This window comes from Prionailurus bengalensis, chromosome A1 (genome assembly GCF_016509475.1).
Source record: "Prionailurus bengalensis isolate Pbe53 chromosome A1, Fcat_Pben_1.1_paternal_pri, whole genome shotgun sequence".
Classification (NCBI taxonomy): domain Eukaryota; kingdom Metazoa; phylum Chordata; class Mammalia; order Carnivora; family Felidae; genus Prionailurus; species Prionailurus bengalensis.
In genome coordinates, this window is record NC_057343.1 from 172654055 (window position 1) to 172666227 (window position 12173).

Sequence of the window (12173 nt, forward strand, 5' to 3'; positions counted from 1 at the left end):
AGGTCCGGGGGCTGCTCCAGCTCAAGGGAAGTTCCTCTCTCCTTGACTTCCCTAGCAAGAAGGCAAGCTTGAGATTTGTTATGAACACTACACTGTTCCCTTCAACGTCTTGAAATTATAGAGGTATCCTCTTTCCCCAACCTTTCCGTCCCACAGATGTTAGTGACTTCCTAATGAAGGTCTCAGTTATTTCCTTTCTTGTGATCATTACACATTACTCCTTCTGTATGTCCCCATTGTCTGAGTTGATGTTACCATTCAGGCTAGTACTTATGTAATGACCACTGGGCTGTGAGCTTGAATTTTCTTTTTCTTTTCTCCTTTTCTCTCCCTCTCTCTTTTTCAGAAGATTCAAAGAAACAAGGAAAGGTGCTGGCATGTGGTCTCTGGATAAGTCTCCGCTAGGACTTACAGGAGCAAGGAAACCCCCTTGCTATCACACAGCAGGTTTTACTGCAGTCTCTATCCCTTCAATGAGTATGGTTATCAAGCAAAAAGCCAATTAGCAACCTCTGCTTTACTTCTGTGGTAATAATTAATCAACTCTAGAATTTCAGCCTAAAATCCCAACTCCTACTGCAAGTACAAAGCCTTGTATGATTTGCTCCTACCTGTCTCTTCCGCTGCGTCTTATGCCACTCTGTACTCCTCAGGCACCTGCAGCCACACTGGCCAAGGCCTGCTTCTCAGCACTGGAAATGTGACTAGTCTCAACTGAAATGCGCTGGAAGTATAAAATATACACCAGACTTTTAAGCAAAATATATCACTAATATATATCACTAATCACTAATGATTTTATATTGATTACATGTTGGGTTACAATGGAAACTAATTTAATTTGTTCCTTTTTATTTTTTTATTTTTTGTGGCAATTTGAACATTTAAAATGAATTTGTGGTCCGCACTGTATTTCTATGGGACAGTGCTGCTCTACCACATTACCTTCTTTTGTTTCCCTACTTAACACACTGTCTGGACCTACAGTGTCCATGTTATCTGTTTAGTACCTTTCTCGCCCAGCCAGGACTGTAAGGCAGGAACACTGTCCTCATTCACACCTGATTCCCAGGCATTTAGGACAGAGCCTGAAGCTTCCTAAGTACGCTACAAATAGTCTTTGAAGGAAACGCCTTACTCTTCCTCAGCTGGAGACTAAAGAACTCGAGGTCTCAAGTCCTCTGAGTTACACCCGTGGCTCAGAGCGGACCACATGCTCCCGACCCTGGGAAAGAGGGAGGTGGATGCACAACCAGACGGGAAAAAAGCCTTCCGGAAGGTAGCACTGGTCGCACGACCCAGAAACGAGGCGGCGACCCCAAGCCCCTTCGCCCTCTTTCCTCCTGGAGCCCCGCCCCACGGCCAATCATTGGGCACTTAGCCCTCGCGCCACATTGCGGCGTCTCGCGAGGGCGCAGCGGCCAGTGGTACAGCCCGTTCCCCCCGCGCTCCCCGGACAGTGGGTCCTTCCAGTCGTAGAAAAGCATTGTGGGAGGAGACCCCGGCCTTTTCTGCTTTTGCGCTCTGGGGTAGGGGAGGTGTTTCGCGCTTTCCGGGATGGCGGGGTTGGGGGACGCGGGGTATCTCGGTTTCCGAAGGGCCCAGGCGCTGAGCAGGGACGCGCGGCCACCCTGAGGGCGATGGGATATGGTTCGCCGCTGTGCCGGGCCCGAGGATCCCGTGCCGTGAGTCCGTGGAGGGAAGCGGCCCGGCCTGGTCTCCGCCACGTTGTCCGTGGACCTCAGAAGACCCCAGCGCGGCCCCCAGGCTGCGTTCCCACTCCAGGAAGTGGAAGATGGACTTCAGTGCATTTGAGTTTATTGGACACGTACTGTGTGTCAGGGAATTTTTAATAGAAACAGATTTCTCGTGAAAGAGAAAGGCCTCACCCTGTAACTGCATGTATGCCTACCGTATCCCATTTGAGATCAAGTCTACATAGGAGTAAAGTGCCGTTTAAAGTTTAGATCTCGATATTTGTTTCAAGATAGAGAACTTGGCGAGTGAGCGGCAGCAGCTTCGCAGGTGAGTTTGCATTTAGTGCACGGAGGAACCAGTTGCATCCCAGCTTTTGAAGGTTTTAACCACTTAAAACACTTTCTACTGCAGTTCTTGTTAACCTAGTCGGGTTTGAATTGTACAAGAAAATCTACAGCTGGTATTAATCACCTTTGAGCTCATCCACAGAACAGTACATTATGGGGTCAGCAACTTTGTGCCATAGATAGAGCAGTCCTTGGGTAGGTTTCTTGTAGCCTTTGTGTTGCCCGTTCACTTTTGGAAACTAGTGAATGTGGTGTCAAAAAAGGCGTAAACTAAACACTTTGCAGCCTTTTCCTGCCCTTGAATTTGGTATCTTTGGCGTAGGAGCTGCACAAGTAACAGTTTATGCTTTTACATTAGTTGACATGTGTGATCTTGAGTCTTAAGCGTATAGTTTCTCTTAAGCAGTTTGTAACTACATTTTGTTCAGGTGAAAGACGGATGCTTGAAGCATATCCTGCTGCTAGCTGAATTCTGTCCTGGAGCACCAAGGGTGACCTAAGGTAGGATGATGGTGTTGTAGTGCTGTCTTAAAACAGTTAATTGTAATGCAAACTTCTAGGTTGGGGTGCTTTAATGGGTATTAAATTAGTACTGCAACGTGTAGTTAAGAAGGTGAAGTTAACGGCAAATAGGAAAGCCTGTTCCCAGCTTAGTTTCGGAATTTTAAAATACGTGTTTCTTTGTGTAGTAACTAAATTTCCAACACTTGCCAAATCTCAGGTTTTATGTGGACGTTTAAAGCTGAGTCCAAAATGCAATTCAGAAGGATATACTGAGTTTTATTATGAAGCTTTTAATGTTTGATGCACGTGAATATATGTCAAATTCAGTGCTTTATTTTGTCTTTTAGGATGTCCTTGATGAATTCAAAACCATCACAGGAAATCTTGACAAGAGTTGCTTGGATCATTTAAAATTCCCAGGAGTCTGAGGGGGTACTAAAACAACTGTTTTGGAACTGTCCATAAATCTACCTTTAAAATAGTGGGGCTATGAATAAATATTTCCTTGTGCTTCTTGGAGGTTTGTGTATTAACTGCCAGCAAATAGCATTCTTTTGAAAGATCAAAGGGAAAGGGAGGGTTTCTATCCTCCCTGCCCCTGAAACTTGAGAATGGTTTAATCTCAGCTAAGATTGATATTCAGAGCTACCAGTTATGGAGAACTAAGTGCTTGCTTTCAGTGCCTCGGCCTGGTGAACTAGAGTAGTTGGTTTTTAGGTCACAGGTGTGTTTTACGTTGTCACTGCATTTTTTTTTTTTTTAACCCTCCACCTCAACTTTGTAGGAAAGAACAAATAGTCTTTGGGCATTGAATCATTTATTGAGTTTTTCAGTAACGTACTAGGAGGTGGGAACACAAGGGTGAGCAAAACACAGTCCCTCCCTTTGGAAGCTTAGAGTTGAATGGCAGACATACCATCACAGATATGAAACTGCCTTTGTGAGACAAGTCTCATGAGTTGACCAAGGAAACCTGAGAAAGCGGTTGAGATTAAGGGCAGTTATCATTTTTGCAAGGCAAAGTTGGGAATGGCATATGCAGAGGCCTTGGCCTAGGAAAGATACAGGTTTGTGACAGTTGTAGTTACTTTACGTCTTAAGCGTCCTGATTTAGATAAGAGTTGAGTGCTTAATGAGGCTTGAAGGTGGCTATTAAGGGAGCCCATGGGTGTTACAAAATGTGCCTGAGCAGGTAAAATAACAGACCACATAGGGCTCTGTTTAAAGCAAGGGGAAATTTTATAGTTGTCATGTGTAAAAAAGATGCAGGTGGGCCAGTTGTTGAAGCAAGAAAGGACCACCTTGGACCAGGGTGGTAGTAAAATTTGGAGATCATTAAGCTATAGAGAGCAGAGCTAACAGGACTTGGCAATAGGGGAGGTGTCTAATGATTGCTATGTGTGTAGTTTTGCACATTCACATGGTAGTGGTCCTGAATCCAGGGAGCAGCATTTTAAACTGTTGAACTGGGATTGCCTTTGAAAAATCTAAGTGGCCTGGCAGAAAGACTAAGCTATGGAAATAAACCTTAAGGCTATGGGCATAAATGAGATCCACCTGGGGTAGAGGAAGAGGCCTAAGCTCTGAGAAACTAATTGATGAGGTAGAATAGCATCTTACTGAAGAGCAATAAAAGATGGTCAGAACAGTGCAAACAATGAAATACTGCACTCAAAATATGGCAGGGCAGCCTAAAGTTACCTTTGGGATTTGGTGACAGGTGATTTTAGTGTAAGGTGTGTAGTGGAGGAGGATCTTAACAGTTTACAGTCGGGATTAGAAGAATTGACACCAGCTGCAGATAATCCTTTTGAGAAACTTGGAGAGGAAAATAGTAGCTGGAGAGGGATTTGTGGTTGGAAAGGTTGGTTGGCTTTTATTTTCCTTTTTTTAGATGGGAGAGTTAATAGTTTAAAACCAAATGGCAAGGATGTAGCTGACAGGAAGTGGACAGGGACAAGAAGGCTGACGGAGAGTGGGGTTCCAAAATACAGGTGCAGGGACAGGAGGAAAGGAAGGATTAGTGTTGATGACAGCTGGAAAGTTTGTGGGTAGAGAGATAATGTCCTGCAGGAGTATCTGTTTTCTCTGGAAAGTGGAGTGGCAAAGTCATCCTCAGATGAACTCATCTTTGGGGGTGGGAGTTAGATAGCCAGGCAGGATGGAGAGACCATTTGAGGTTGGGTTTCATGAATTTATAAATGGAGGTCAACTGAAATCTACACATAGCATTTTCTTTTTTCTTTTTTTTTTTTTTTGAAAACACAAGGACACTAGAAATTCAAAGCAACACTTAAAAGGCTTTTTACATTTGTAAATAACCAGTGGGACTTAATGCCACAAAATACAGTATTACAAAGAACATTTATATGAATAAAAACTTCAGTCTGAAAGTGAGATCTCAGTCTTCATACATCTGTGCACAGGCTGAGATCCACCTAGAGTTGGGAAGAACCTTTTTGTCCACTTTGTGTACCTAGCTAGGCAGCTGCACACTAGGATTCCAGACCTTTGATCAGAACCACCTGATCTTGGTTGTGGACACAAGATAACTGGAGTTTCCAGGAAGGAAAATAGGGCATCAAGGCATGAGTTTTCTCAACCCTTCTTTGAGTTGCCAAATAAAAAGGCCCTTCAGCACAAATACACTGTTAAACATTTAGAAGATGCAACAGACTCCCATTTTTTTTCTGAAGAAACACTTTTTGCAGGTCCAAGATATTTGAATAATTCACAGTTTGAAAGTAAAGGTGGCACACACACACACCCTTCCCACCCCTATTCTCCGGCCCTTCACTGGATCAAGTCCATCTTGAGGCGTGAAGCTTGGACAGTTTTAACTGTTTTTGCTATGTGTTTTCCAGTCAGATTGCTTGTAGATGTCTGAGATTTTTCTTCAATCAGGCTATCTTTAGATCCATTTCTTCTCTAGAAGAAAATATATTCAAAAGATAAAATAAGATTCAGAGAAGAAAATGGCCAAATCAACTTTATTAATACATCAGAAATTAAGGTTCATAGTATCAAAAGCTGTTCAACAAATACCCTGGTTATGACATGAAGATTGTAAAGTTAAGTCTGATTGTAACATGCATAATACACTAAATGCATGAAAATTAGTCCTAAATCACTCAGCTAAATATTTCCAGTCATTCCTAAACCAGACTCTCAGGTTGAATCAAGATAATTTTAGAGTGTGAGACCTCTGAAATGGAAGATGTCTGGGTAATCTGAGAGGTAGGGGAAGGACTGTATGTGAAGAATGGAAAGCTAATACAGCAAGAGAAAAGTTGCTGGGAGGTCACCTAAAACAAGCACTACCTTGTAAGTCACTTTACAGTAAAACCAGTCTCTGCCTGCATATCTTAAGAAAATAAAGTGAGAGTCCATGATTCATCCCACCTTTACCAGCCTTCTGCATGAAAAAAGGAAGTGAGGTGTAGACAGGCCATACCACTACCAGAACTCTGGCACCATGACAGAACTTCGGAAATGCAACTTCCCTGCTTCCCAGTGTCATTCAAGTCCTTTCTCCATGTGGCAACCACATCAGTGGTTTCCTTTTGGCACTTAGAACAAAGCCCTGCGAAATCTGTCCCCACCCGCCTCCATGCTCTGAGCACACTGGTCTTGGCTCAAACACCCCCAGGACCTTTACAGACTTCTCTCTTGCTCCTACTCTGCAAGTTTCCAGCTTTATACATCAGTTCCTGAGATCACTGGTCACCCTATTTCTGTCATAGGTTTCTGAGTTAACTTTCTTGGACCACCCTATTTCTGTAAAGTCACCTGTTGATTTTCTTTTATTTTTTTTTTCAATATATGAAATTTATTGTCAAATTGACCTGTTGATTTTCTAACTGAGCCCTTGGTTTCTTCATAATGCTTCCCTAATGATTTTGTTAACTTTTATGTGTTCTATGTCTAGGCCAGGAGTCTGAACATTTTTCTCAGAAGGGCCTAATTGTAGACTACATCTGGTTGCTGTTGCATGTTGTGCCCCCCCCCACCCCTTAACCCTTAAAAAATGTAAAAGCAATTTATTAGCTCCTAGGCCATACAGAAACAGGTAGGCTGGATTTAGCCCATAGGCTGTAGTTTACTGACTACCCAGCCAGTGCCTGTCTAATGTGCTTATTAGGTATTTGTTGAATTCAAAGAGATGTCACAGAGACCAGCTTTGAATCAGTGCCACACTGATCCGTAGATGCATGTGAGCTGTTGTATGCAGAAAAGTGAGAACTATTTCAATGTGCAGAAGTTTCCTGCGATTCCTTAGTGATGGTGATCAGGGAGTCTAGGGTAGTTGGAAGAGCGAAAGTACAATAAAATTCTTTGTGCTGAATCCAACTTTAAATTTTAAGACAGAAAGTTCTGAAAAATCACTGCCTGTTTATCCTCACAATAACCCTGACAGGTTATTTACGTTGCATAGAAATTGAAGTTTACAAGTTATACGGTTTGCTCAAAGTCACACAAGTGGTATGCAGAGACAAGGAGACACAAATGCAGGTCAATCTGAATGCAAAGCCTAAACTCCTAATCTTGAATATAAATTTTTAAAATACTATTGACTTGAAACAATTGTTTGCACAACCTATTGGCTCTTCCAGATCTACCTAATCAAAAATGAGGAAGATGTTATTGGATGTAGTAACTAATCATCCAGTCCTCCATTCAGGACTGAGGCATTCACTCCCCCAGCTGCTGGGAGTGTTGGCTGATATACGGCTAAAAAACTGAGCCCTCCCCCAGGAACTACCCTCAGCTGAAGACAGACCCCTCCTTAGGGCACCCTGCAACAAGTGACTTGTTACATGGTGAGTGTCTATGTGTAAAGGCCAAGTGGGAGAGATCCGATAGGCCCTCTCAGCTCTAGAGCTCCCTGTGGAATCAGCTGATGCTTTATTCGGAGAATACTACACCATTCAACATTTGGCTTTCTCTCTCATCCCAACAAGTGTTGATCCTTATGCTTTCCAATAAAGTTCCTCCATGTAAACCTCCATCTCAGAATCTCTTCCCAGGAAATCTAACATAAATTAGTACAGGCGTTTCTGACCCTGCTTAAGTCAATGACAAAAATGAATCTGGAGAAACAAAGGGCAGTGCATAACCTGTACCACTGGAGTCAGTTTTCTTAGATTGTCCATAAACTCCCTGGATTTACATATAAAACTGTGCTTACATGCCTTTTTATGGGAGACAGTAGTTAGAATTGCGTTCCAAAGGGATGGAGGATCTAATGAACACCACATCACTACAAACAACGGCTGGACAATGACCCATTATAAACATCAACTTTGTTCTTAGAGTGATGGTTTAAGTAGACCTAAATCCACCCAATGATCTCACACAGCCTTTTTTTCTCTGATTTACCATAAGAGATGGTGTCAAACACCTTGCTGCAATATGTTTGTTAGAGTGCTCCCCTGATAGATCTAATCCAGCTGAGTAAATTGATTTTATTAAGGCAGACAGATAACTTTACTCTGTCCTTGAATTCCCTTTTAACCACATTATTTAAAACATTTCCAGAACAAAAGTAATTTTCTTTGATGGAGAAGACAAATGAAATAGGACTTGAGTAATTCTGTCTGCCATCAATAATAGAACATGTGCCTGCTCTAAGTCTACCACTTTCTCGCTTCTCTGGCTCAAAAAGTATCAAAGAATTTTTTTTTTTTTTTAATTAGTGAAGCTATTGTTTCTTTGCTCTGGTTTCAAATAATCTTACCATTTATTTTCGTTATCCTTGGCTTTGCTCCAAGGATCAGACTATTTGAGACCTTGCACTAGCTCTAGCTCTCACTTCTAACTTAACTCTTCCCATGTTGTGCCTTGTCTTGATCATGTAACCCTCCTTCCACGTTTTGTATAATTTCTTTTTAAATTATAGAATCTCAGAATGAGGTTAGAGATTCATTGCCCTATTTCCCCGAAAGAACTTTCAGAAAAGTGCTTCTCAAAAATTTTCATCAATATGAATACCTTAAAACTTTATTATTACCAACCTGATGAACTGTGGAGCCACCAGAACCCTGAGCATCTGAAGAACGTGTCACAGGAAGTGGAGGTACAAGATCTGTTTTTGAACTGCAGAGGATTTGTTTTAGAATTAACAATTGAGATAGTACCTAGAATCACAACTTGAGGTGGAAGAGAACTACAGAATAGAAAACATGTTTGATGTACCTTTATACTCCTTAAGAGTACCTACCACAATACTTTACATGGAGAGATGTTTAATAAATGTTTTTGCATTAAGTTGGGCAGGCTTTGCATTAAGTTGAGCAAGGTTTTGACTTGCTCAAAATCATAGAAGAACCAAGAGTAAAACATAAGTGTGGTTCCCATGTGCTCTAGTTACTGTGACATGTATAAATGGCCTTTCGATTTGTTTCCAAAGAAGCATTTGTGGCCATTTATTCTTTTTCTATAAACCTATGTAGCTATAAATAGCCATGCTCTACATTTTACAAACAAAAAATAAACAAAACCTGGCCTATAACTCTCTCGGCTGGGCTAGCTTATGTCCCAACTTATTAATGTTTATCAAAAATTTGAGCCTTAATTCAGAGTTAAATGATTAACATTCCTACCCAGCAATACCAAGTACATGATACATAATTATTTCATTAACATATTCATTTAAAATATAGCACCTCTTGCGACTATATTGTGAAATACAGTCACTTTCCTCAAAAGAAAAACTGAATAACACAAATAACTATAACATACGATATTTGCTATAGTAAAAGAAAATGTCATCAGATCAAAAAGAAACATACACCGTTTCTCAAATAAGGATGCATTATTCACAATAGAATAGTTAATGCATTTTTTTTTTCTTGTAAAAGTTTCAGTGCATAGCTTGGAGGTACCATGATTCAGGCTAAGTATGGTCTAGATCTGTGCTGTCCAATATGGTAGCCACTAGCCATACAGGGCTACTTAAATTTAATTAAGAATATTAAATTTTCAGTTTCTCGGTCACACTAGCCATCTTCAGATACTTAACAGTTATAGATAGAGAACATTTCCATCATTGCAGAAAGTCCTACTGTACTGTGCTGTTCCAGAACTGGAGTCCTGCAGGTGATAATGTACTCAAGCTTGCCCACTTACTTCACCTCCGAGAGAACAGATCGCTCTCCATCTGAACACTGAGACCTGCGATACTGGCGGTAACTTCGCGGTGAATGGGAATGCCTGATGCGGATTGGGTCACCTTGAGTCCTGAATAAGCAACCAAAAACATGGAAATAAACCAGAAGTCAGAAGAGGATAATTTGGAATTTTTCCTTAATATGGAAACCACAAAGGAATGACTTCAGGAAGTTAAAAAGAACATGATCCCTCTGAGCTTAGAAAGCCTAAGTGGCTTCACTTTCACGAGCTAACAGAAAACTGCCCTCTTGACCATTTACATGACCATTTCATTTACATGAAAATGAAGCTCTACTATTTGTATGCACATGAGTGTGTAGTTTTTTAATGAAAAATTCTAATGAAACTATTCCCTACAGTTGAATTTTTTCCAGTAGTGTGAAAGAAAAAAAATCTGTAATGCAGACAAATGGCATTCCTATGAGGAAAGGTTGGTCCTCATCCTAGCTAATTAGCCTGTCATTAAGAATTCAATCTTTGGCCAAAGATGAGGGGGTGGTAGGAAGGGGAGTTGGGGAGAGTGTGTACAAACCTGCAGTTTGACCAGAGTGGGAAGAAAGCATGGGTTACAGACGGAAATAAAGCAATTACAGCAGGGCAGAAAACAGAGTAAATAGATCATCTGCTGCTGCATCCTACACTGAATGGTGATTAGGGAATCCTGTTACGCTTCCATGGAGCACATTCAAGGTGCTAGTTCTATGGGCTAATGTGGCAGGATTCAGGGCCAACACAACTATCTTGTAGTGAATAAAAAGAAACATTATTACCAATCAATGAATCCCTTAAAAAAAGAACTTAGGTTTTAGAACACATTAATTATCAAAAGCTCCCGTGTACCCACTTCATACAAACTGGCAGTTAATATATGATTGTGATTGTAGTGCAAAATAACAATTAGCTTTAATACACCCTTTTCTACCTCTTTCTCTACAGTTTTTTTTTTTTAATGTTTATTTTTGAGAGGGAGAGACACAGAATGCAAGCAAGCCAGGGGGCAGAGAGAGAGAGGAAGACACACAATCTGAAGCAGGCTCCAGGCTCTGAGCTGTCAGCACAGAGCCTGACCGAACTCACAAACCGTGAGATCGTGACCTGAGCCAAAGTCAGATGCTTAACGGACTGAGCCACTCAGGCACCCCCTTTCCTACAGTTTTAATTTTAGTTAAAATGTAAAGACAAAGCCCTTCATAGAATACCACCGGAAACTAAGAATGGACTATTCACTTATAAGTACTAATAAAACTTTTGTGACAAGATTTTCAAAGACATACTCACTCTATTTTAGTGTATGGAATCTCTTTTAATTGTTCTTCAGACAAACCAGAAGGATCCACAAGTTCCTTTCTAGAAGGGAATGAGCAAGAAAATTAAATTTATGAAGCTGATAGAAATACAACTGGCAGGTGAGTTTTTCCTTCCTAACTTTATCCCCAAACACAGTATTAGTAAAACTAAGAGAAATATAAGCCAGGAGCAAAGATTAAAAACCTAGTATGTATTCAAGGAAAAATGGGGGGAAAAACCTTTTCTGTGGCTCTTCTACCTTTTTTCCAGTTTTTCTATAACTGGAATGTAGACGACTCTTCCATCCATCATTTCTTTACAAAAGATCTGCTTCTCTCCCCTGTAGTATCTTTTTTCCTTCTGAATCTGTTTTCCCTGGTATTTATTTGTAAAACATTGTCCTGAGGCCATTTACAGGTGAGGCTAACTGGTCTTAAGAGAGAAGATGTCAGGGCTACCTGTAGAGGGGCTGCTGGCACGGGAAGGCACCACCACTGTGAGTCCCATGTTCCACATAATGATGGCAATGAAGAAAGACTATGTGACAGGCTTCAGCCAGAGGCTGCCTCTCGGTGTCAGTGGTCTCCCTCGTAAACGCCTTAACACTACATGGGTTTTGAAACAAGAAGAGGAAGAAAAAAATCAGTACTTACTGAATATGCTTCCATAACTCTTCTTTTGCTTGGATATCAGGGCTCCTCCTATAAATAGAAAAAACACCACTCATCTCTGCAAACATGCTTCACCGGAAAATCTAACAGCTAACTTTAGCTGAGCTACATTAATAGTTTTCAGACTGTGAAGTTCTTATTTGCCAGCTGGGACCAGACAACGAAAGACTGGGCAGGGAGAGCCAATGTGGGATAGCATAAAGATACAAGATAATTTATCTGCTAGTACTACTGAAAAAAATCACATAAAACCCAGCCACAGCCAAGGCTTTATCTGATGAAAGAGCCTAGAACTTGAAGAGCAAATCCACACACCCTCCACTGGTGATTTTACAGTGAAGATGATTCAGGGCTTCTGTTTCTGGTCCTTCTGGCTATTTCTAAGTAAAGGCAAAGAACTCATCCTGATTCTATTAATAGGAAAGATTCCCAACATGATCTGTGATTACCTAGTAGAAGCAGCAACCACAGGGAAAAGGGAATGGTGGGACAGCCC

General features: G+C 41.2%; 1 protein-coding gene, 1 long non-coding RNA gene and 1 other non-coding gene across 6 annotated transcripts in view; 2 read left to right on the forward strand and 1 right to left on the reverse strand.

The window, feature by feature from the left end:
• The first annotated feature begins 1512 nt into the window (after positions 1–1512).
• LOC122491976 lies at positions 1513–3068 on the forward strand. Its single transcript, XR_006299496.1, has 3 exons — positions 1513–2025; positions 2474–2546; positions 2897–3068. It is a non-coding gene; the product is annotated as an uncharacterized LOC122491976 (long non-coding RNA).
• Positions 2254–2387, forward strand: LOC122496762. The gene has a single exon (XR_006300929.1). It is a non-coding gene; the product is annotated as a small nucleolar RNA SNORA13 (small nucleolar RNA).
• Positions 3069–3349: 281 nt separating the features above from the next.
• EPB41L4A (erythrocyte membrane protein band 4.1 like 4A) overlaps positions 3350–12173 on the reverse strand; it is a 262232-nt gene continuing 253408 nt past the window's right edge. For 3 of the 4 annotated variants that reach the window (XM_043595359.1, XM_043595348.1, XM_043595339.1), the window contains 5 exons: positions 11660–11707; positions 10998–11066; positions 9678–9788; positions 8564–8645; positions 3350–5477 (listed from right to left, as the gene is read on the reverse strand). In XM_043595359.1, the coding sequence (XP_043451294.1) occupies positions 5343–5477; positions 8564–8645; positions 9678–9788; positions 10998–11066; positions 11660–11707 (445 nt within the window). In that variant the 3' untranslated portion in view covers positions 3350–5342. The remainder of the gene's footprint in view (positions 5478–8563; positions 8646–9677; positions 9789–10997; positions 11067–11659; positions 11708–12173) is intronic. The other variant, XM_043595367.1, reaches the window with a different exon arrangement.